General features: G+C 42.8%; 1 protein-coding gene across 1 annotated transcript in view; it reads right to left on the bottom strand.

Moving 5' to 3' along the window:
- Nucleotides 1-24132, bottom strand: part of LOC134871092 (kelch domain-containing protein 8B-like) — a 150701-nt gene extending 126569 nt beyond the window's left edge. The window contains exon 1 of the mRNA XM_063893691.1: nucleotides 23043-24132. Within this exon, the coding sequence (XP_063749761.1) occupies nucleotides 23043-23433 (391 nt within the window). The 5' untranslated portion in view covers nucleotides 23434-24132. The remainder of the gene's footprint in view (nucleotides 1-23042) is intronic.
- Nucleotides 24133-24335: the final 203 nt, after the last annotated feature.

Here is a 24335-nt window from a genome sequence, read left to right as displayed (position 1 = left end):
TCTTTGTCATGTTAGTCTAGTTTGACATTTTTTTATCTTCATAATACCTCGTCTCTGGGGCTTAGTTTCACACACTCGTGCTGTCTGAACAATTCTCACACCAAATAATCGAAAGCTTCAAAGCCTTTCTCACCTTCTTAGAGATATCTCTTAAATCACCAAAGACCTTGTGGTGTGAGAGCGCTGTCAAGGAAATAGGATCCTGTTCAAGGTAAGGGTCAATTTCCTGACAATGTCCCCCACCCACTCCATGACACACAGGTCAGGGAAAGGAGTGGCTTGAGTGAAAGCCTCATTCCACTAAGAAGCTCCACAGAGCGCCACAGGAAGTCCTTCCTCCTCCCTAGGAGTGTTAGGCATTCAACAGTCAACAGTGAAGACCTATATTAGACTACCACTACCACTATTACCTGTATCAAAACCCATTATACTCTATTTCACTGATACTTCTCTGTAACGGAGGGATGGGGTGGGGGGTGGGAGCTGGGGATAAACTGTCTCTTTGATTGTACCTTGTTTTACAGAATGAATCTTTGTATTAATGCCGCTTCATGCATGGGGTGTAATATGTATCTGTTATGCTCAAAATCCCACAAATAAATCATAATATTTTTTTTTAAACAGTCAACAGTGAAAAGACACAGGCCCTGGGACTCACTTCATCAGACAGCTGCTAAAGCCCTCTCAAACAACCCCATTCAGCAAAAAAATCACATTAATTATAATATAAAACTGGAAATATTGCAGTAAACATGTTATTTATTGTAGAACCATAAATAACATGTTTACTTTAAATTGTGATACAAATAGTTTTGTTGTATTTTATTTGATCATTTATTGGACATTCTTACTTTAACTGCTTATGTTGAAATTAATATGTTATTCTATTTATTTAACATTATACTTACTTATGTTAATACATGCAACTTTATTAAATTGTATCTTTTAATTGCACATTCTTACTTTAAATTATTATACATGTATGGACATTTTTTACTTCTTTTTTTTATTTATCTTTTATGTGTCTCATTTGAAAAAAGAGCAACAGTCCCGAAACCCAATTTCCCCTAGGATTAAAAGAGTATTCTCAGATTTGTGTATGTTGAGTTGAGTTCATTCACATTGACTTATTCACTTTGCTCTATAATTCCACTTCTATTACACAATTTAAATGTCCAAAAAAAACAACTTTACATGGATCAATTAATTTGTAAAAGCTTAGATCAATGAGGTTTATCAGTACTATTCTTACGATATTATGAATTCAATCTATGTTTTTTACCAAATTATTCAATTAAAAATTTTGTAGGATTCCTTCATGAGAGGCATATCAAAATCTAACACTATTGACAGTTACTTTGTCACACTTTAGAAAGGTAAGCAGTCATAATTTCACATCCCTCATTCGTGCACCGACGGGTGTGCGTCCATAGAAACTGATGGGGCCGTTTAATGTCTGCATTGGAATAGGAATAGCTGCAAATACAAACTGACACCACATGAAAGAATAAGAGGGTAGTGTTCCTGTTTTACACAGCTAAAGCCTTCCAGTGGTGTGTCTGTCTGCCTGTCAATGTGACTTTTGGGACATGAACCAACCTCTGAGCCAGAGCCTATCAAATCAAACAGGAAGTTCTGATGAAGTGGTTTACAAGGTGTTCTGTACCGCTCTGTTAGCCTGAGATAGCAGTTTGCAGCAGAGAGGAAGAGACACTGAGGCCTCATGGTGGTAAGTATGTGAGGAAGTTGTGCAGCTGTGAAATACAACCCAAATATGGTGCAACCAAACTGGAACTTTGTCATTTCAAATGGCAATGTTTACTTTCTGACCTTAACAAACTAATGTATAGTGAAGTGGGTTTGGGCCATGTGTGAATAATGGACCTGACCAAAAGTTTGGGTTCTTTTTTTGTTCAGTTTTTTAGTTTAAAGTCAGAATTTTGAGGGGAAAAAAAACGATTTGAGTTAAAAGTCAGATTTCTGAGAAAAAAGTAGGAATTATTCTTTCTATGATAAAATCAATATTAGGTAAAAATGTCTCTGTCTGACTCTTTCCTTTGAATTCCAAAGTTAAATTATAGGGTTAGGGTTTACAATGGCTTTACATTGAACTCCTGGCAACGTCCCGCCCATGTGACACGTCCCAACCTATCGTACCCCATATACGTACAGTCGCGAGTTGAATCCCCTCCGCAGCACCTCTGTGTGTCTGTGTGTTCAGCAGGATGTCTGCAGGAGGGATTTAGAGTTGTTGTAAATATAATACATATAATGTCTCTGTTCTAGAGGTAAACACTGAGAAATATTCTGACTTTAATGTCAGATTTTTTTATTTAATCTCAGAATTCTAAGAGAAAAAAAAAGGCTTTTTACCTAATATTGCTTTTGCATTTGTATAGGACAGATTAATTTGGGCAGGAAGTGAAACAGCATCCGGTCCACTTTACAAATAAAAACTTTTTGCAAAACATTAACCATATCAACTTTGTCCTTGGGCGACAGTAAGACAAAGTATGAAACAACAAGAATAAAACACAATTAGCCAGAGGAAAAAGAAACCATGTATCTATGAAGCATTCTGCTAGAAGCACAAATATCCAGGCAAAGGACCAAATCAACTAAATCTGCAAATCAGGCAAGCAAATCGCTGCCGGTGTATCATGACTGAACAAATATGTAATAAATATTACAGCTACAATGCAGCCAGAAGGGAGAGCATTCCTGCCCTGAGAAATCCCAGTTTATTACAGAAGCTATGTTTCATAGATAGAAAGTGCCTTGAGAGTTTGGCATGCCCTTCCTTTGCACCTTGGGCATAAAAGTTTGAAAACCCCTCCTGTAGATAGAAGCTGAGCCCTTTGCCAAAATGTTGTTCTGTGAGGTCAGACACAGAGGTTAACACTGAGAGGGGAAACGGTGAAACGGTACAGTGTGTTTCTCGAAGCTCCGTGTCTCTGCCTGAGGCGAAATGGGCCCTTCAGGACAGCCTGTCTTCAGGAACACTGTGCTCCCTCAGCTCGCTCTAGTTCTCCTCAACTTTTAAACACAAACGTTCTTTTCTCTCTTTGTGGCTTTGTATCTCTTTAAGCCGTTTCATGTGGATGAATTGATTTCAATGATGTGAGGAATGCAGATGAGCATTTATGCAGGGCCGAAAGAAGTATTCAGATTCTTTACTTGCATAAAAGTACCAATAGGTAGTGATTAATACTAGTCATGCATTCAAAGTCTTTCTTAAGTAAAAGTACAGAAGTATTATCAGCAAAATGTACTTTAGGTATCAAAGTAGTAATTGTGCAGAAAAATGGCGTCCATGTGTGATTTAATATACACACTGTATACGACATAATTTGATAATATTGTTGTATCAAGTAGCATTTTATTGTTGTAGACAAACAAAATTTTGATACAAAAAATATTGACTTTTGGATAATTCTACTTTTTTCACCGTAAAAGGTTAGTCCACTAGTTTATTTGTTGGGTAGACATTTTGTTCGAAGTTCTGAATAGTAGCTAAATATTTAACTAATGCTGTGGAGTAAAAGTACAATATTTACCTATGAAGAGTAGACGTATGAAGTTCCATAAAATGAAATTACTTGAGTAAAGTATAAGTGCTTCAAAATTGCACTTACAGTACTTGAGTAAATGTACTTTACGTTCCACCACTGCATCTATGTGGCTTTGCTATAGTTCTCCTGGTGGGATCATGACTAAAATGATAAGCAGCTTTATTCAGATGTTCCAGATCATGCTCTGTAAATCTTGATCTAAAAGGAATTGTTTGCTTATCCAAACCTTGAACAAGAGCACAGATGCTTTATTAGATGTTGCATGATATGTGAAATGTGCACAGTAGCACTTAACAGATTATAAAATAACCTGAGCAGGACAATTTGTTTTCTCCTCTTAATGGCTGGCAAAGGTCTCATACAGATTTTGAAAGGAATTAATGATCATGTCGTGGACTCAATCCTCTGTGGTGGCCTGCATGTTGGATGCGTATTGTTGTCATTGGTTGAAACCTGATTGGGCTGCTAACTTCAAGAAAAAAGGTCCCTAGTATGCTTTTTGTGGTTTTCCTTTCCTATAGTGTGTCCATCCATCCATCCATCTTCTCCCGCTTATCCGTCAGGGTCGTGGAGGTAACATCTCCAGCAAAGAGCCCAAACTTCTCTTTCCCTGGCCACATCAGCCAGCTCTGTCTGGGGGATTCCAAGGCGCTCCCAGGCCAGTGAAGAGATACAATCCCTCCACCTGGTCCTAGGTCTACCCCTCGGTCTCTTCCCAGCTTGACGTGCCTGGAACACCTCCCTAGGGAGGAGCCCAGGTGGCATCCTTACTAGGTGCCCGAACCACCTCAACTGGCTCCTTTCAACGTGAAGGAGCAGCGGTTGTACTCTGAGTCCCTCCCGGATGACTGAACTTCTCACCTTATCCCTAAGGGATAAGCGCTGTACAATAGCTGCCCACTGCTCCTAGTACTAGGATGGGTTAAATGCAGAGGACCAATTTCACTGTGTGTGCTCTGCTGGGTGCATGTACAGTGGGGCAAAAAAGTATTTAGTCAGCCACCAATTGTGCAAGTTCTCCAATTTAAAAAGATGAGAGAGGCCTGTAATTTTCATCATAGGTATACTTCAACTATGAGAGACAGAATGAGAAAAAAAAATCCAGGAAATCACATTGTAGGATTTTTAATGAATTAATTGGTAAATTCCTCGGTAAAATAAGTATTTGGTCACCTACAAACAAGCAAGATTTCTGGCTCTCACAGACCTGTAACTTCTTCTTTAAGAGGCTCCTCTGTCCTCCACTCGTTACCTGTATTAATGGCACCTTTTTGAACTCGTTATCAGTATAAAAGACACCTGTCCACAACCTCAAACAGTCATACTCCAAACTCCACTATGGCCAAGACCAAAGAGCTGTCGAAGGAGACCAGAGACACAATTGTAGACCTGCACCAGGCTGGGAAAACTGAATCTGCAATAGGTAAGCAGCTTGGTGTGAAGAAATCAACTGTGGGAGCAATTATTAGAAAATGGAAGACATACAAGACCACTGCTAATCTCCCTCCATCTGGGGCTCCACGCAAGATCTCACCCCGTGGGGTCAAAATGATCACAAGAACGGTGAGCAAAAATCCCAGAACCACACGGGGGAACCTAGTGAATGACCTGCAGAGAGCTGGGACCAAAGTAACAGAGGCTACCATCAGTAACACACTACGCCGCCAGGGACTTAAATCCTGCAGTTCCAGACGTGTCCCCCTGCTTAAGCCAGTACATGTCCAGGCCCGTCTGAAGTTTGCTAGAGGGCATTTGGATGATCCAGAAGAGGATTGGGAGAATGTCATATGGTCAGATGAAACCAAAATAGAACTTTTTGGTAAAAACTCAACTCGTCGTGTTTGGAGGAGAAAGAATGCAGAGTTGCATCCAAAGAACACCATACCTACTGTGAAGCATGGGGGTGGAAACATCATGCTTTGGGGCTGTTTTTCTGCAAAGGGACCAGGACGACTGATCCGTGTAAAGGAAAGAATGAATGGGGCCATGTATCGTGACATTTTGAGTGAAAACCTCCTTCCATCAGCAAGGGCACTGAAGATGAAGCGTGGCTGGGTCTTACAGCATGACAGTGATCCCAAACACACCACCAGGGCAATGAAGGAGTGGCTTCGTAAGAAGCATTTCAAGGTCCTGGAGTGGCCTAGCCAGTCTCCAGATCTCAACCCCATAGAAAATCTTTGGAGGGAGTTGAAAGTCCGTGTTGCCCAGCGACAGCCCCAAAACATCACTGCTTTAGAGGAGATCTGCATGGAGGAATGGGCCAAAATACCAGCAACAGTGTGAAAACCTTGTGAAGACTTACAGAAAACGTTTGACCTCTGTCATTGCCAACAAAGGGTATATAACAAAGTATTGAGATGAACTTTTGTTATTGACCAAATACTTATTTTCCACAATCATTTGAAAATAAATTCTTTAAAAATCAGACAATGTGATTTTCTGGATTTTTATTTCTCATTCTGTCTCTCATAGTTGAGGTATACATATGATAAAAATTACAGGCCTCTCTCATCTTTTTAAATGGGAGAACTTGCACAATTGGTGGCTGACTAAATACTTTTTTGCCCCACTGTATGTGACAATAAAGAGGGTTTCATCCTCCGATTATAAGGGAGATGCCAGCCACCCTGCGGAGAAATCCCATTTCGGTCGCTTGTATCCGCGATCTCGTTCTTTCGGTCATGACCCATCCTTCATGACCATAGGTGAGGGTAGGAACGAAAATGGCCCGGTAGACAGACAGCTTTGCCTTCTGGCTCAGCTCTCTTTTCGTCACAACGGTGTGGTAAAGCGACTGCAGTACCGCTCCCACTGCTCCGATTCTCCGGCCCATCTCACGCTCCATTGTTCCCTCACTCGAGAACAAGACCCCGAGATACTTGAACTCCTTCACTTGGGGTAAGGCCTCATTCCCTACCTGGAGTGGACAGTCCATCGGTTTCCTGCTGAGAACCATGGCCTCAGATTTGGAGGTGCTGATCCTCATCCCAGCCAACACTCGGCCGTGAACCGATCCAGTGTGCTGAAGGTCACAGACCGATGAAGCCATTAGGACCACATCATCTGCAAAAAGCAGTGGTGCAATTCTTAGCCCACCAAACTGCAGACCCCCTCCCCCACGACTACGCCTCGAAATCCTGTCCATGAATACCACAAACAAGATTGGCGATAAAGCGCAGCCCTGGCGGAGGCCAACCCTCACCGGAAATAGATCCGACGTGCTAACGAGGACCCGGACACAGCTCTTGCTTTGGGAGTACAGAGATTGGATGGCCCTGAGTAGACACCCCCTCACCCCATACTCCCGCAGCACCTCCCACAGTATCTCCCTGGGAACCCGGTCATATGACTTCTCCAAATCCACAAAGCACATGTAGACCGGATGAGCGTGCTCCCAGGCCCCCTACAGGATCCTTGCGAGAGTAAAAAGCTGGTCTGTCGTTCCACGACCAGGACGAAATCCGCATTGTTCCTCCTCAATCTGAGGTTCGACAATTGGCCGGACCCTCCATTCCAGCATCTTAGAGTAAACTTTCCCGGGGAGGCTGAGTAATGTGATGCCTCTGTAATTGGCACACACCCTCTGATCCCCCTTTTTAAAAAGGGGAACCACCACCCCGGTCTGCCACTCCTTCGGTACCGTTTCCGACTTCCACGCAATGTTGATGAGACGTGTCAACCATGACAATCCCTCAACACCCAGAGCCTTCAGCATTTCTGGGAAGGTTTCACATACCCCACCAGGGCTTTGCCACTGTGGAGTTGTTTGACTACCTCAGTGACTTCCCCCTGTGAGATTGGAGTTGATCCCCCTTCATACTCCAGCTCCGCCTCTAACATAGAAGGCGGAGTTGTCGGGTTCAGGAGTTCCTCAAAGTGCTCCTACTACCGCCCTAACACCCTATCAGTTGAGGTCAACAGCGTCCCATCCTTACTGTACATAGCTTGGATGGTTCCCTGCTTCCCCCTCCTGAGGTGTCGGATGGTTTTCCAGAACAACTTTGGTGCCGACCAAAAGTCCTTCTCTATGGCTTCTCCGAACTTCTCCCACACCCGCTGCTTTGCCTCGGCCACGGCTGAGGCTGCTGCCCTTCGGGCCTGTCGATACCTTGCAACTGCGTCAGGAGTACCCAGGGATAACATATCCTGGAAGGCCTCCTTCTTCAGTCGGACGGCTTCCCTGACCATCGGTGTCCACCAGGAGATTCGAGGGTTACCGCCCCTTGAGGCACCTAAGACCTTGAAACCACAGCTCCCCGCCACAGCTTCAGCAATAGAGGCTTTGAACACTGCCCACTCAGGTTCAATGTCCCCAGCCTCCACAGGGATGCCTGAAAAGCTCCGCCGGAGGAAGGCCTCCTGGACTTGGGATTCCTCCAGACGTTCCCAGTTCACCCGCACTACACCTTTGGGCTTACCAGTTCTGTCCATAGACTTCTCCTGCCATCGAAGTTGTCCAAAACATGCGGCCTCAGGTCCGATGATACGGTAACAAAATCGATCATGGACCTTCTGCCTAGGGTGCTCTGGTACCAGGAACACTTATGAGCATCCTTATGTTCGAACATGGTGTTTGTTATGGCCAATCTATGACTAGCACAGAAGTCCAGTAACAAACCACCACTCCGGTTCAGATCAGGGGGGCCGTTCCTCCCAATCACGCCCCTCCAAGTGTCTCCATCATTGCCAACGTGTGCGTTGAAGTCTCCCAGCAAAACTAAGGAGTCCCCTTCAGGATCCCCATACAGGACTCTTTTCAGGTTCTCCAAGAAGGCCGAATACTCTGAACTGCTGTTTGGTGCATAAGCACACACAACAGTCAGAGTTTTCCCCCCGATGACCCGCAGGCGTAGGGAGGCAACCCTTTCGTCCACTGCAAACTCAAATAAAGCGGCACTCAACCGGGGGCTTGGGAGTATCCCCACACCCGCTCAGCGCCTCACAGCTTGGGCAACTCCGGAGAAGAATAGAGTCCAACCCCTATCAAGAACTAAGGTTCCAGAGCCGACGCTGTGCGTAGAGGTGAGCCCCACCAGATCCAACTGGTAACGCTCCACCTCCCGCACAAGCTCCAGCTCCTTCCCCCCCAGAGAGGTGACATTCCACGTCCCCAAAGCCAATTTCTGCCGCCTGGGTCTGGTCCGTCGAGACCCTCTGCTTTCACTGCCACCATTCTGGCAGGGCACCCGACCCCATCATTGTTTCCCGTAGGTGGTGGGCCTGCAGGACGGGGAAGCGGAGGGGTTGCCCACGTTGCTTATTTGGGCTGTGCCCGGCCGGGCTCCGTGGCAAGCCCGGCCACCAGATGCTCGCCCACGAGTCCTCCTTCTGGGCCTGGCTCCAGAAGGGGACCCCGGGCTTCCTCCGGGCCGGGTATCCCTGCTTTCAAGTATATTTTCCATGAGGTCCTATAGTGTGTTATTTAGGTTATTTTGCCTGTAAATTGTCTTCTTTGATTACTTCTGTAGCGTAGTGTAATCATTTTGGGTTGCTTCTATTGGTTAGCGCACGAAGACACTACTTGATAAGCTAAGGGGCATGCCATCTCTAAGTGTTTGACCATTCACAACAGAGCTGGCAAGCTATCCAATCAGAGTAGACTGGGCTCTGGTTTCAGACAGAGGGTGAAAAGAGGTACTGCAGAACAGGCAGTTCGAGAACAATATAGAGCTTTTTGAACATTAAAGCATGGAGGCATGTCCCAGTAGAGGATCAAAATAATAACATGAACCTGAAAATGAGCATCATATGTCGTCTTCAATCAATTATCGGATGTGTTATGATTCAACTTCGCTTCCGATAGTTGGTGCGACAATTCAAAATCAACTGTCAATTCAAAATCAGCTGTCAATTCAATCACAGCAGCTATTTTCAGGTTCTTACTCCAGTACACTGTGTTCCAAACCCTTCACTCCTCTGAATTACAATATAAAACAAAACTGAAGTTGACTGATCCGATGAAGGTTTTCTGTCTGTCGGAACAGAAGAAACACGAGGGGAAACAGTGTGGGAGACAGTAGCTCTTTGATCCCTCTGCTCCCTGGGTTTCTCTACTTCTGCTTAACTCTGAAATACCCAACTTATTTTCTTTTTTGGGAACTCTTAAGGCCCTGACACACCAAACCAACATCAAAGCACTAGTTGCGACTGTTCTGGTCTCTGATGTTGCTGCGTCTTGGTCAAAAAAGTTTGCACATCCCAAAGACTGCAGCTTAGTTACATAATTTCTGCACTTTCAAGAGAGAAAAAAACTCTACATTGAAGCAGGCGGCTATAGTCTGTAAACGTCATTCAAAAAATGAAGATATTCAAGCCATTTCAATGATACAAATGTTAAAACAAAGCAGTGTTTCACAGTACAGACACACAAAATACAAATAAGCATAATATGTCCTCTTTATGTAAAGGATTCTTCCATCTCTGCCTTGAACCTATGCTTTCATGTTTTCCCTGCATCTAATTTCTCTAATTCACACCTAATCCACATTAAGAAACCCAAGTGAGTGTTGTTGTTTCACACCGTCGGATTTCACACCATCAGGCAGCCGGCTCTTATTTGCGTAGCTCTTCCTCAGTGATCATCCGCTCTCTGAGCTCCTAATGAAAGCCTCAGCAGGGCTCCAGGCTTCCCCCAGTAAAGCGTTTTGGCTGAGAGGATGAGGCGCTGCCACCACGCTTAATGTAGTGAGTATCATCCAACAGCAGGCTTCCAGCATGAGTAATCCAGGCTTCAACAGAGTCAGCACCTCCAACTTTGGCCAAAGCCCCTCAAATCTAGACTCTGGTTCTGCTGGGTCAGAATGGACTAATATCAGAGTTTTACTGTGAAGGAACTCAACTTATTTCCTCTTTAAGGACATCAGCACTCTGACAAAATCTGAATTTTTTATAAGTGATGTTCAACACACTTCCAGGTATTCTCTCCATTTTTGCTCATCTGATATTCTTGCATGTCCTGAGTGTCTTTTGATAAAAGAAAGATCTTTTTGAATGTTCTGCAGATGATGTTTGAAGGTGGAGAGAGCAAATGTGGCACTTATCCTGATAAGACTGAGAGTGTTTTTCATTTGAGAAAAAGCTGCTGCAGAGCCTTACTCAGAACTGCACTGCATTCTGGTCTAAGGAGGTCAATGAAGACATTTTCTCAGATTCTTCTGCAGTGGATTGGTCCCTGAGCAGCATTATTAAAGAGTCTCTATGTTGGTTTTCGGTGCTTTCCTTTTATGTGCATGTACATTTCTGCAAAGGCTAAAATCCCAAACTTCCCTCCAGAAAGACTTTCCCTCTCATTGTAAATAAATAATTAAATGATTATTTTGACTGATATTACAATTACCATACAAGGAAATCACTATTTTTGAAACATTATTTAAATTATCATTGAAAAATATATTCAACAGACCCTATTCTGCTCCTTTTCAGGTTCATAGTATTTATTGTCTCTACTGTGACATGTCTCTATGCTTTAATCGTCAAAAGCTCTTTTTTTTTCTCATACTGCCTGTGCTGCAACACCTCTTTTTAACCTCTGTCTGAAACCAAAGTCCAGGCAGCAGGCTTACAATGAAACTCTGATTTCTGTGGTGCAATATATGACTCAGCAGCTTTAAATTAGGAAGAAACTATTGTCTTCCGATTCGCTCTAATGCATTATTTTCGCCATAAAGTGGGCGGGCCGTGATTTTGCCCGGAATCGAAGTAAGCATCTCATTCTGTATTTCCTAGAAGAGAAAGCTTGTTTTGAGTTAAGCTTAGTTTAGCAGAAAGAATGGATAAAGCTAGCCCGCTCATGCTCTCAGTTGACGTCACTCTTGAAATGATACAGTGTTGATACAATATTTGATTAGACATGGATAAGCAGAATCTCCAGTTTCCTTGTGCACTCCAGCAGAACATCTAAACTTCAGACATCAGGGATCCACTATCAGAGGGTCCTGTCAGCATACACACCAGAAAAACCAATGAGCTCAGCACTTTTGGCTCACTCAGGTGGATGAAAAGCTGAAAGTTTGAAAGTTTGTTCCTAGCACAAGTCTTGTTTTATAGTTCACCATGCTGAAAAGCTTCGTCGAGCAAAACAGACTAAGGCGGGAGTGCAGAGCCTCCCCAGACAAATGTCACTTTGAAGTCATTATCTCCGGCTTTTCTGCTCTCTTGAACACAAGCCTCTCAGAAAAACAACCTTTAAAAGAAGAATGCTGTTATGTGTGCACTAACAATCATGGCTTTGGAAGGAAGTGTGTGTTAATGCTGAGATCCTTGGTGTGAACAAGCTGCTCAAGCTAGGATTCAATGAGTCTCTCAGGATAACATGAAATGTGGTTTGTGTGTATTTTTAAGATGGAATAACCAAAGCAGGGAAAAAGTACATGAACGCAAACACACAGGACCCACTACAGTACTGATGCACACACACACACAAAGCACACACACACACAGAATATAATAATGTAAGCGTCTGTGGTTAGACTAAGACAGCTCATTTGAAGCAAAGAGATCTCCAAAGTGGCCCCCAACACACCTGTGTGTTTCCGGCATTTTTTTTTGTTGCTACTGTTAACCCATTACAGTTGTTCAAAATGCAGATTTATACAAGAGTCTCTGCAATAGTTTACCAGGTGTGTCGTAATGAGCTTAAACTGCGGTTTTATTCTGATTGTTGTGATTATGCTGTGTAATTTGGGATCTAAAAAGAAATTTTTGGCTTATCTTGTTCATAGAAATATTTTGCGTAACATTTCAAATGTGCACAGAAGCACTTAACGGATAAAAAAAATAACAGTTTCCTCTTTTTGAAAGGGATTAATGTTGATATAATAGAATAGCTCATCAGCCTGCTACATGTTGAACATCTATGGTTAACAATGGGGACAACATGTAAGAGCTGAGCATTTCAAGCTATTTTTTTAATGGATTATAAGATATGTTATTATTCAATTATGAGTATTTTGTTTGAGTCCCGCCCCACCCTTGCTCCAATGATCCTTTGACCATTACGTAACGTAAAAAGCAAAAACAGAAAAAGGCCTTTCAGTTGAGACTGCATTGTCAATTAAGTTGCTAGAGAAACTAATTTCCTCCCAGAGTATGTGTGATGATGGGTCACCAGAGGTGGGAAAAGTACTGAGGAATAATCTGTTACAGTAAAAGTCTTACATTCAAAATGTTAAATCAATGCAGTGGAATAAAACTAAAAACTAATGAAGCTCAAAGTAGCATAAGATCGAAATACAGTACAAGTATCTCAAAAGTTTACTTTAGTACAGTGCTTAAATAGATAGATAATAGTAAATCTACTCAGTTTTTTTCCTGTGCATCACAAATATGTATCCAATCATGGAGTCCCCAGGTCATGTTGGAAGGGGGGGTCAAAAAAAGATCGATATTTCATGTTCGCGGTTTTAAAAAAAAAGCACCATTGATTGATTGATTGATTGATTGATTGATTGATTGATTGATCTACCAATTAAAATTAATCATGACAAACCAAACCATGAAGTTTGCTGAACCTAGCCAAGTAGTTTTGTTGCATTTGTGTTATGATGATTCTTTTCAATTTAAAATGTTATCCCACTGCAACCGTAATCTTGGAAAAAAATAAGTTCCCCATGAAAGATATTCAAGAATGCTGATTATTTGTTTGGAAATGCAACTTTGTAGTTGACAGTGTTGTGTTGCAGTCATAGAGATTCTCAGGAATCTCATGTCTAAATGTGATTCAATAAATGGCACTTTTTAACCACAGTTGAGTTGACTGATCTGAAGTAAGGTCTCTGTGTGAGGGAACAGAAAATACAAAGAGCTTTTGATTTGAATAACATTCACAGTGTTCTGACTAAAAGAATGTTTAATTTACTAACAAGTTGGTTATAGGAAGTTATTTTTTATGTTGCAATCTGTAGTTGTCACTCCATACAGGAAGGACAGGAAACATATGAGCGTTTAAAATGTATATAAAAGGCAGAAATGTAGAGAGGTTGATCCAACTCCTCTACTGTAACCCAAAACCCTGCGAGGAGAGGCACTGACAGCTCGTAAGACAACCCTGCACAACCCCTGACTTTTCTTTGCAAGAGCAACTTTTTGATTCACAAAATTGCTGATAAAGAAACACAGCAACTGCTGAAGAATCCTTCCTGCTGTGTCCTCCAGCACGTCTTCACCGTGTTAACATAGAGACAGAATCTGAAATGGAATCAGTGTTGATAAAAGTAAGCTCTGTGGAAACAGGTCTCTCCTCCTTCCTGCTCCAAGGAGGTCTGTTTCTTTAATGGGGGCTACTTCACCTGCTGCTGAAACATTAAATATTTACAAGACTGTAACTAGAATGTCAGCCGGAGAGTGCAGAGGCCAATGGTGCATTCACAGCCACTTCAAATTGTTCCATTTCCAGAAGTCGTTTTTGGTACTTTGGTTGAAATATGGAAACAACATGGATGCTAAGATACTAATATGTGTTGTGTTGGGCTAAGAGTGTCTAAGAAATACTGTGGTGGTAATAACAAATGAAATCACATATACATACAGTACAATAATCACATTAAAGTCAGTAGGAGCTCCATTGCCCTACGTATTTCAATCATATGGGACATGACTGAATCGACCCATGCATTTTCTCATGATCATATCCTTACAACACCAGATGCTTGGCCGTCGTATAGCTCAGTGGGTAGAGCAGGCGGCCATATACTTGGGGTTTGATCCCCATGCGCTGGACCCGGGTTCGAATCCGACCTGGGTCCCTTTGCCGCGCATCTTTCAGACGACCTCACTATATTAAAAGGCACTGGTTGCCCAAAAAATGTTTTAAAAAAAAGAACACTACATGCTTTCGGCCAAATGACATAGACTTGTGCATAATTCACAGTGAAACTCCGGGTGCCGAGAAAGCAGGTCAGTGCAAGTTGTTCAAGAGAACTTTGAGTTCTGTGGCATACAGGAAGTAGAAACGTACATATTTAAAGGTCCCATAATATGCTTAATGCGTTTTTTGATGTATTTTATACATAAATATGTGTCCCCGGTGTGTAAGGAGACTCACAAAGTGTCAGAAAATACAACCCTCTCTCTTTACCTCCTTACCCACATCTCTAAAAATGGGGGTACAAACGAACTGATCCCGATTTGCTTCTGTTATGATGTCATATCGGAAATGTGGGCTGGCTTTACATTGAACTCCTGGCAACGTCCCGCCCACGTGACACGTCCCAACCTACCGTCCCCCATATACAGTTGCGAGCTGAATCCCCTCCGCAGCACCTCTGTGTGTCTGTGTGTTCAGCAGGATGTCTGCAGGAGGGACTTAGAGTTGTTGTGTATATATAATACATATAATGTCTCGGCTCTAGAGGTAAACACTGAGAACTGTTTCAGAAATCATGCTGGATGTGGTTTTGAACATAATATGGGGTTTAATCACGGCAGCGTTTAGCTGAGTTTCTCCCGGTAGAAAACTTTCACAGAGGAGGCGTGACCAGCTTCAGCTCTGCTCAAATTTAAAGTGACACAGAATCAGCACTTCAGGAACAGGGTTGAAATAGAGGGGTATGAGGCATGCTACAATGGGTGATCTGTTTGGTATTATATTTTTCAAATATAGCATAATAGGAGACCTTTAACTTAAATATAAGACTCAGAGGCAGCCACAATGCTTTAGTAACTATTTTCTGAAACGCCAGAGGATGAGTCTTTCTTTGGATTTTGTTTGTAACCCACTTGACACCTTCAAAACTGTCTTCTGACACTTTGAAGCGATGACAGCATGCCTTTATCTTCCTCCTTGCGGAAACATATTTCATATCTTTGAGGTGTGGAACAGTTATTTGCCAGTCAGCTGTGTGCAGGCTGGCTGACAGACAGACACTGACTGCTGACTAAGGAGAGGCCAGCGGCCATTAATCACAGACTGAGGGAAAAAGGAAATTATAACCATCAGTGCAGTGGGAGTATGACACCTCTGAGTCACGCTACAGTGGCAATTAAAAAAGTTGGCTCTGCAAGAAGAGGACCAAAAGAGACAGGTTCTAAAGGAGCAGTGGGGGCATTTATAATACCCAATGTTTCATGTCTCAGTGCGAAACGAGCTAAGCCAGAGGAAAGAGATACACAATGTATGCTTAGCCGATCCGTGAGTGAAGTGAAGCAGGTGAGAAGGGGAAGACGACATAAAAGGGCAAAGCCGAAACTCAAAGAGGACAGCGTTTGAGGAGGGGGTTTGAGGGACTTCTGCATGGCAACGTTTGGGATTAATGATGAAGGAGGAAGAGGCAGAAAGAGATAACTGCAGGATAAGAGGGAGAAAACACACACTGTTCTCTTCAGGCAGCGAAAGGCTCCACTATATGCACACACACACACACGCACTCACACTCACACACACACATGTTCAGTTGGCTGCTAATTTAGGAACATGCAGTGTGTAGTGCTGTCTAACATGCACACACACACACACACACACACACACACACACACACACACACACACACACACACACACACACACATTTACTACTTGCTGCCTCAGATTAGTCTAAAAACAAACATGCAGTCAAACACTTGTTGCCAAGGAACAGCAACGCTCGCTTGATCAGTCAACTCTGAAATTCAGAGGAAGACAGGAAAAGGCCAGAGGGTGAGAGGAGAGGAGAAGTGGAAAAGAGAGGAGAGGAGAGGAAACCATGGGAGAGGAAAGGACAGGAAAGATGTGGAGAAGAGGAGAGGAAAGGAAAAGAAAGGAAATAAAGGAAAGTGGAGGAAAGGAGAAGCTAATGCATGTCACCAGACCAACATCTTAAAGACATATACACACACACACACACACACACACACACACACACACACACACACACACACACACACACACACACACACACACACACACACACACACACACACACACACACACACACACACACACACACACACACACACACACACACACACACACACACACACACACACACACACTGAACTGCCTTTCCTTTGTATTTTTAACTACTTCTTTCTGCACAACACAAACCCATTATTGGAAGCTTTTACAAAAACACCAGCACCACTATGTTTATAGCAGGTCAGATCCCCCAAGTGTATCTGAAGCCAGAAATGTAAACAATATGCAGTTAATAAACCAAAATGTTATAGAGAAGATGGATCACTATGTCGGTTTCTTGGGATAATGGAAGCTTGCTTAACATTTCATGGATAGAAATGTAGCACAGAATAACGTATTAACAGTACATGGTTAAGAGAATATTATACAGCCAAGTTAAAACTGACATAAGGGGCGGGACTCCGAGAGAAAAGCAGTTGCAATTCAATCTGCTAATTCAGGACCGCACAATGGATTTATCAATACACAGTTAGGCTCCTGCTGTTTCAGAGCCATGCTCAGGGACGTAGAGTCTGACTCACACAAACCTCATGTATAAAATTATCCTAAGCGACTTACACACATTCAATAATGTGGGCAATCCCCACAGGAGCAATTTGGGGTGAAGTGTCTTGCCCAAGGACACAACGACATACTGACTGCAGTGGGGATGGAACCAGTGACCCCCTGATCCCAAGATAAACGCACCATCCCACTGAGCCACAGCCTCCCTTAAGGATCAATGACTCAGAAATTCAAATATGTTTTGCTCATAGGTAAAGGAGAGGGGGGGGTTCCAAGGGGCTTTTAAGACTATAATGGACCTTTTTGTGTCTTCCTTTCAAACATTGAGTAAAGGCTAAGATAAAGCTGATGTCATTTTACACAATATAATAGTAAGTTTATGTTTTTATAATCAATTAAACACATACAAATTACCACCATGCAATATAACAGAAGTACAGATTTGGTATAGGTTGCAAGCCTATGCAAGACGCACACAATTCATGTGTATTAAATCACACACATTGGCTACTAATACACATGCTTTGACTTAGTGAAAGTATATGCATCACCTTTGCTATCGGAGTTGGTATAGCTGTTCCCATGATATCCTCAGGATAAATTCAGATACTTTGAATGGCCGAACTGAATTCCCTTAGGGTTATAATTAACCCTAGCCCTAACACTTGCACACCAACCCTTTTTAAAAGCAGCAATAGGGTTTTAAAAGCCGCCGTCTTGCACATCTCGTGCCAAACCATTCTCATCTCTTTTCAGCTTCACACCCAGTCTCATTTAAAATTCTGTAGCCCTCAAGGGAAACTGCAGGAGTTTCACAAGGATTCAGCTGCAGGGAAACTTTTTAAGATACGCAGACACAGTTGTGAATAATGGTTGCTCAAAAGTTTTGATCCAAATCCTGGAGCTGGGATGGCAAATTGCAGGGGAGAATGTTTCCTTGTGGGGTAGAATCCAAGTATTGTCAAGCCCAGTATCCAATTAAAGCATGTTCTTTTTCAGCTTACACTACAGCCATTGGTGACCCAACTACACCATACACACTGGTCATACATTAGTGGGGAATTTTTCCCTGGGATGGTGAGAAAAACATGAACAATGGTTCTGTTTCTACAGTAACAATGCAGCAGAGGAGTGATTGAGATAACATGTTCAACAGTAGACATAATCCTCAGATAAATTATTCATCGGGTCTACTGGTGGAAGTGATTATCAACGACACCACATCTCTTCTTCCTTCCGTAAGGACTTGCGCCTTGAGAAACAAATGATCACAACTGAAGAGTGAGGTTTGCCTTCCTCATGTGTTTTGTATATTTTTATGTTCTCACTTCAGCTGCGGAGAGGATAAACGCACTCCAGCGGATCATTTCTGCAGAGCTGAGCCAACATGAAAACAAGAGCCCCTGAGCTGTTAATGTTAAGCTTTTCCTAAATGGGAGTTTTCCTTTAATGAGTGTGACAGCACACTTTAGGGAAGTGTTTTGGCTGCTGGGTTTTAGAGGAGAACTCTTTTGCAACAGTTTTAGACTGAAAGCATGTCTGTATCAGTGCTCATTACAATGCACCAAAGACTGGTTTCACAGATAACACTTTCTAAGCTAATATGAAACGTAAAATAAAATGAAGTTGTTGCTAAAATATTATGGATTAAAGATATTAAAGAGGCCTCTACTGGGACATGTCTCCATGCTTTAATGTTCAAAAAGCTCTTTATTTGTCTCATACTGCCTGTGATGCAGCACCTCTTTTCACCCTCTGTCTGAAACCAGAGCCCAGTCTGCTCTGATTAGCTGGATGGGCTCTGTTGTGATTGGTCAGCAGCTTAGAGATGTCCCGCCCATTAGCGTGTCATGTACAATGTTAATACATTGTGAGAGGCTAACGGGCGGGAGATGACTAGCACGAGCCAGTATAAGGGGCGACATCACTATGTTACAGACGTTTCCAGCAGGGTGGGTAGTGTGTGGGAGAGAAAATCTCTCTGGAGGGAACTTTGCACACTATTAACATACACAAAAACCTATACAACACACTACAGGAAAAAGAAAACCCCAAAAAGCATTATACAGCCCAGCATCCCTGCAAGCTGCAAACGTGTAAATTAATTCCAATGCAATATATGTTAATATTTATTTTAAATGAGTTAAGGCTCCAGAGGGGGTGTGAAAAGTTGCAAAATCTAGCAAAAGTGGTCAAGTTGGCAAGACTGTGAGTGAGTGGCTGTGATAATACTTGGTCATTGCAGCTGTGCACACAGCATGAACCATTGAGGGTGCTTTTTGTAAATTTGGCCATTGTATAATGGGCTATATCTGAAACTGATGGGCCCATCAGCGGTCATGAATGATCAAAAGATGCATCTCTAATGATAACGGGGGGAAGATTCACTATCAGAATTCTCTTTAAAACCAATGATCTCAGACAGAATTGGAAAATAGCAGTCCCTTGTTTCCAGCCAACACATTTTTTTTTGAGCCAAAGTCTGGGGCTGGGTGTGCATGTTCCAGGCAAAAATCCAACATTACCTGTTGATAATCCATATATCAGAGATGGAACTAAAAGAGCAGAGTTGGTGTTGTATTCCAGCGGGAAATAAACCTCGTACTGTTCATAAATAAGACACAAACGTAAGATTTGACTAAATGTGTTATAGTATAACCCTGTTTATATGCTAAATGCTTGTAGAACATGTAAACAAGCAACAAAGGTTGTATTATGCTTAATCATTAACTCGTTGGTCTCTGGTTGCTGGAGTAAATGTCCCAAATGAATTAAATGTGGATTACTGCAGCAGTAAGTTAATTACCCAGAATGCAGACATTTGCAGCTACAAATTGCAGATAAGTACACAGCCACAGTTGCTAAACTGTGATTACACAATTGTTGTTTGGGGAAATGCAAATAAATTGTCAGTTTTACAGATTTGCACTTGTATACCTTGAGTAAAAGTTGAGTTAATGCACCTGTTAATCCAAAATGTAATGCTTGAGGAAACACTGGAGGAATCCAAAATATCTGCATGTCAGGCCCCATCTGCTTTATGGGTTTCCCTTTCCTGTAGAGTACTTTTCCTGTTATAAAGATGTGTGCATGTTAATGGTCTGCGAAGCTAAAATACCTGTGTTCCCTCCAGAAGGAGTTTCTCTCCCACACACCCTGCCCCACCGCCTGAAACTCCTCCATTGGACTCCTTTGTTTACTTCAGTTACATTATGGCATGTCTATGTAACATTAGCGACTTTTGAACATTAAAGCATGGAAACACATCACAGTAGAGGCACAAAATACAAATATGAACCAAAGGTTTCATAAAAAGGCCCCTTTAATATGCCCTTAATCCAACATGCAATGCTTGATTTAAATATCAGAGAAATGCTGGAGGAATCCAACTTATTGTATGACACTCAACTGCATGTGCCTTTTTACCATGTGCATGAAATACAGTATGGAATAAAATGCATCTCACAGAATATTCCCTCACTCTGTCTCTATTACCTTGAAAGGTCATATTGATTCCTTGGTTTATCAAGTCGGCACTCAGCCGCCTGAGATGTAAACACAGAAAACTGCAGTGACTTCTGTTCCCTCTCTGCTCATTGTGAGTCTTTAGTCTTACATTATTGTAATGTTTATTGGAAGTACATTCCAGACAGAATAAAAAGAAAAGAAATTCACAAGTATAAACTCAAGAACCACTTCCACCCACTCTTCACTCTGCCTGTCTTTCTCACGACTCCTTTCCTCTGTGCCAACACACACAACATCAGACAGCCTGCACACACCTAGGGAGTGAGCACGAGTCCAGTATGTTTATTCAGCGGAGGTACGCTGCGTGACGACAGGCGCTTCAACACGAGCTGTGTTTGACAGAACACACGAGGTAGAGCACACACAGGAGGATATATCGCAGTAGGCTTGTACAAACACACACACAGAGTACAACTTGCTGGAGGTGTAACAGGCAGTACACAACATTCCAGCTTCAGTGTGCTTTTAAGTAGAAACAAGGAAATAGATTTATTGCAGAACATTTAGTTTTTCAAAGTGCAAAGGTTGCAGTAGCAGGTAGGGCACTGAAATACTTCCATATTTTCAATAAGAAAAACCCAAATGTCAGTCAAAGAATCTGACCTTTCAATTATTACTGAACTGAGCTATTGACCCAATTCCAAACCTCACACTACCCACTCCCATTCAGTGGGAGAAGGTAGGGTGTAGATAAAGTTACTGATTACATTGTTTCACATGTAACTAGTTATTGTAATTTTTAAATTAACCCTCCCAACCCTGCCCAATCCCTAATAATCAGAAAAATGTCCAAGTCGACCAAAAGCCCATTTGTGCTACTGTTCTGCATATGCGAGAAGATATACAACATTCATTCATCAGAATCTGGTGCTTCCCAGTGATAATAATCAAAACATGAACCAAAGTTAAGCACCATCTTCATGGTTTGTGTCAGTAGCCATCGATCTCAGCCGCACTCAGCTTTGATCAGAAGAGAACCGCTTCCACTCGAGAGACACTTTAGAAGCTCCGCTATCAGTTAGAGCGTCTCCAAAAACGTTCAGCTAATTAGTTAACATCTCCACTTCAGAGGAATCACTTTGCTGTTGCTGTTGCTGTTGCTGTTGTTGTTGTTTTTGTTTCAAAGTCCAAATTAAATCTTAATGATCCTGCATGAAGTTTTGTCAGTAATTGATGATTTGAATGCACAGTCACGGACTGACAGACACATTTAGAAAACTAGAATGAGCGCTCTCCAAGCACTGCAATAAAGTCAAACTGTCTAACAAAGATTGCATACAACTAATGTGTACGTACGCGTAATATTCAAGATCACTAGAGCACAACTTTGGACTCACAAACACGAACAATCTACAATCATCAAGGAAAGATGTTAGAATGTATAGAATGGGATGGATTGTGTAAAGCTCTTCCAAAGGGAAGTCATCAGTCACTTATAATAATTCTATAATGGTGCGTTCGCAAAGCAAAGATTAGCCTTGCGTTACTTGCAATGGTTGCGTTCTCGCGGCATCATTTGTGTTTCAAACAAGATGCACCTGAGAGGGGGTGGGGCTTACCTCCATGTACATACCTAGATAAAGAACCATAGCCAAAATAAACACGATTGCTGCTCTGTGCATATTAAAAGTAATTCAAAAGTATGTAAAAGTCCTAGATGTTGAAAAAATTAAGAATTTTGCAACAATCCAGAACTTTGCATTGCCTTTACATCCAGTGTGAACACACAATCATCATCATGCAAGTCAATCCTGGATCAGATGTATGTTAAGTAACACCGTGTCGCGCTCTCTGGTCGGGTGCTCTGTTCCCTATAATGACCAACTCGCTGCACATTATCCCGCTTATTACAAAGCCAGATACTAAACAAACTAACGACTCGACTCCCAATGTTAATTGAAATTATTTTATTGACTCGAAAATGATCGTATTTCTTCCGCTAAGAAAAAAAACTCTGTTCCACGGCGCACCAACGGCTGGAACTGCGACAACAACAACAACCTTACGGCAGCACTGATCAACTGTTCAAGACTGTCCACAGTTTTCACTAACGAGTCCTCAAACACTGCAGAGCCCATACCGTGTTCCTAGGGTTTACTTCCTGTCTGTCTTTTTCAGTTAATTTATCTGACATCCAGCTCTCCGGCTTTTAAACTCTTTTCCTGTCTCTTTCTTGATCCTCCTTAGCAACGGTCATTATAGTCCTTGACAGTGGTCTGTACTACTGTACAATATCAACAACGTGTCTGAATTGACCATCAGAATCGAGTTTTCAACTAAACTGTGTAATAAAAGGTCTTGAACATATCCTCAGTGATTGTATTGTGATGTCAAAATGTGTTTCCTTGAATCTTTTTTAAATGTTTGTCACTGTTGCTCTGACAGTAAAGTATTACCTATCGTTTTGTATCTACCAACTGACCCAGACTGGAAAACACCTGGTCCATCTTTGTCGATTTTTACATCACACCCATAGCATGTTCATATCATCTGAACCAACATCTGCTTTTAACAACAGCGTAACCACCATGCATTCTGATTTCTTACCTTTCTCCACGGTGGTGACTCCCATGGATGGCTGACCCAGGCTGGCCTTCGTCTCCCACTTGCCCTCGTCGGGGTGGTACATCTCCACGGACGGCAGGGGCGTCTGCTGCTGGTTCATGCCCCCAAGTACCATCACCTGGCCCCCCAGCGTCACAGCCGATGCCCCCGCCCTCGCAGTAGGCAGCGGGGGCAGCTGGCTCCAGGTCTGACTTTCTACATCCAGGACTTCGACGCTGTCCAGGGGGGCGCCGGTCTCGCTGCAGCCCCCCAGCACATAGAGCAGGCCTTCGTGGTAGACAGGAGTGCAGTAGACGCGACGCTGCGTCATGGGGGGGAACTGCTCCCAGTACAGCGACTTGACAGGACTCACCGCCATCTCCTGCACAGGCATGTCTCCAGGACAGAGAGGAGGGGACACACCATCACACGCCGCACCAGGGGGGGGAGGAGAAGGTGAAGGATGGGGACCCGCTAAACGACAAAACAAGCTTGTTGCTGTCTGTTTGATGGACCGCCTCGGTGTCCACAGAGGGTAAGTGAAAGATGGATAGATGACAAGGAATGATGAGGCTAGGGAAAGGAGTGGACAGAATAGGGAAAAGAAAAGGGAGAATGTGTATATCTCACTCCTCGGCCAGATGTCACGACACCCTCTCTATTCCAATGTTTTATTCATTTGGCCGTTGGTGTTTTCGGCGCAGAGAACCCATCTGCCCTTCAGTTCCCTCTATTCCTTTTTCTCCGGCCTTATCCTCCTCCTTCACCGCATCCTGCCGGGCGGCTATTTTGCTTAAAGTTTTGGCTTGAGTATATTACTGGGGAATAGCTGCTTGAAGAGGGTGTCCGAGGCCTTAAAACGTAATCCCACAAAAACACTTCAAAGTCAAGAGTGGAGTTGAAAAAGGGATAATCGAAAGAGTGGGGCGATGGCACCCGATCAAAGACTCGGGAAGTGACAGTTAAGGAACACTGACCTTCACTAGTGCCTTTATGGCAGAGCTTTAATGAAATGATTCACCTGCAGTTCTACTCGCACTCCATTTTGGTGATAGTGCCTATAGTGAAAGAAATAATAGATGAACCAAAGTCTTTAAAACTCTACTGGAGTGTAATGACCTCCTTGCACTTTAAGAAAGATTTTCTTCCCTTAATTAAAGAAGGATTTCAAATCCCCGGAGCGTTGTTCTATGGCTTGCTGTCAGGCACAGAGCGCTGTGAACTGTGTGCTTCGCTGCTTCCTGGTAGCTTTGAGGGTCCCTCGGCGAAGCCAAATCTGGAAGAAAAGACAACACG

The sequence above is a fragment of the Eleginops maclovinus genome, chromosome 1, assembly GCF_036324505.1.
Source record: "Eleginops maclovinus isolate JMC-PN-2008 ecotype Puerto Natales chromosome 1, JC_Emac_rtc_rv5, whole genome shotgun sequence".
Classification (NCBI taxonomy): domain Eukaryota; kingdom Metazoa; phylum Chordata; class Actinopteri; order Perciformes; family Eleginopidae; genus Eleginops; species Eleginops maclovinus.
Note: the sequence above shows the minus strand (reverse complement) of the source record. Positions and strands in the feature narration are given on the sequence as shown.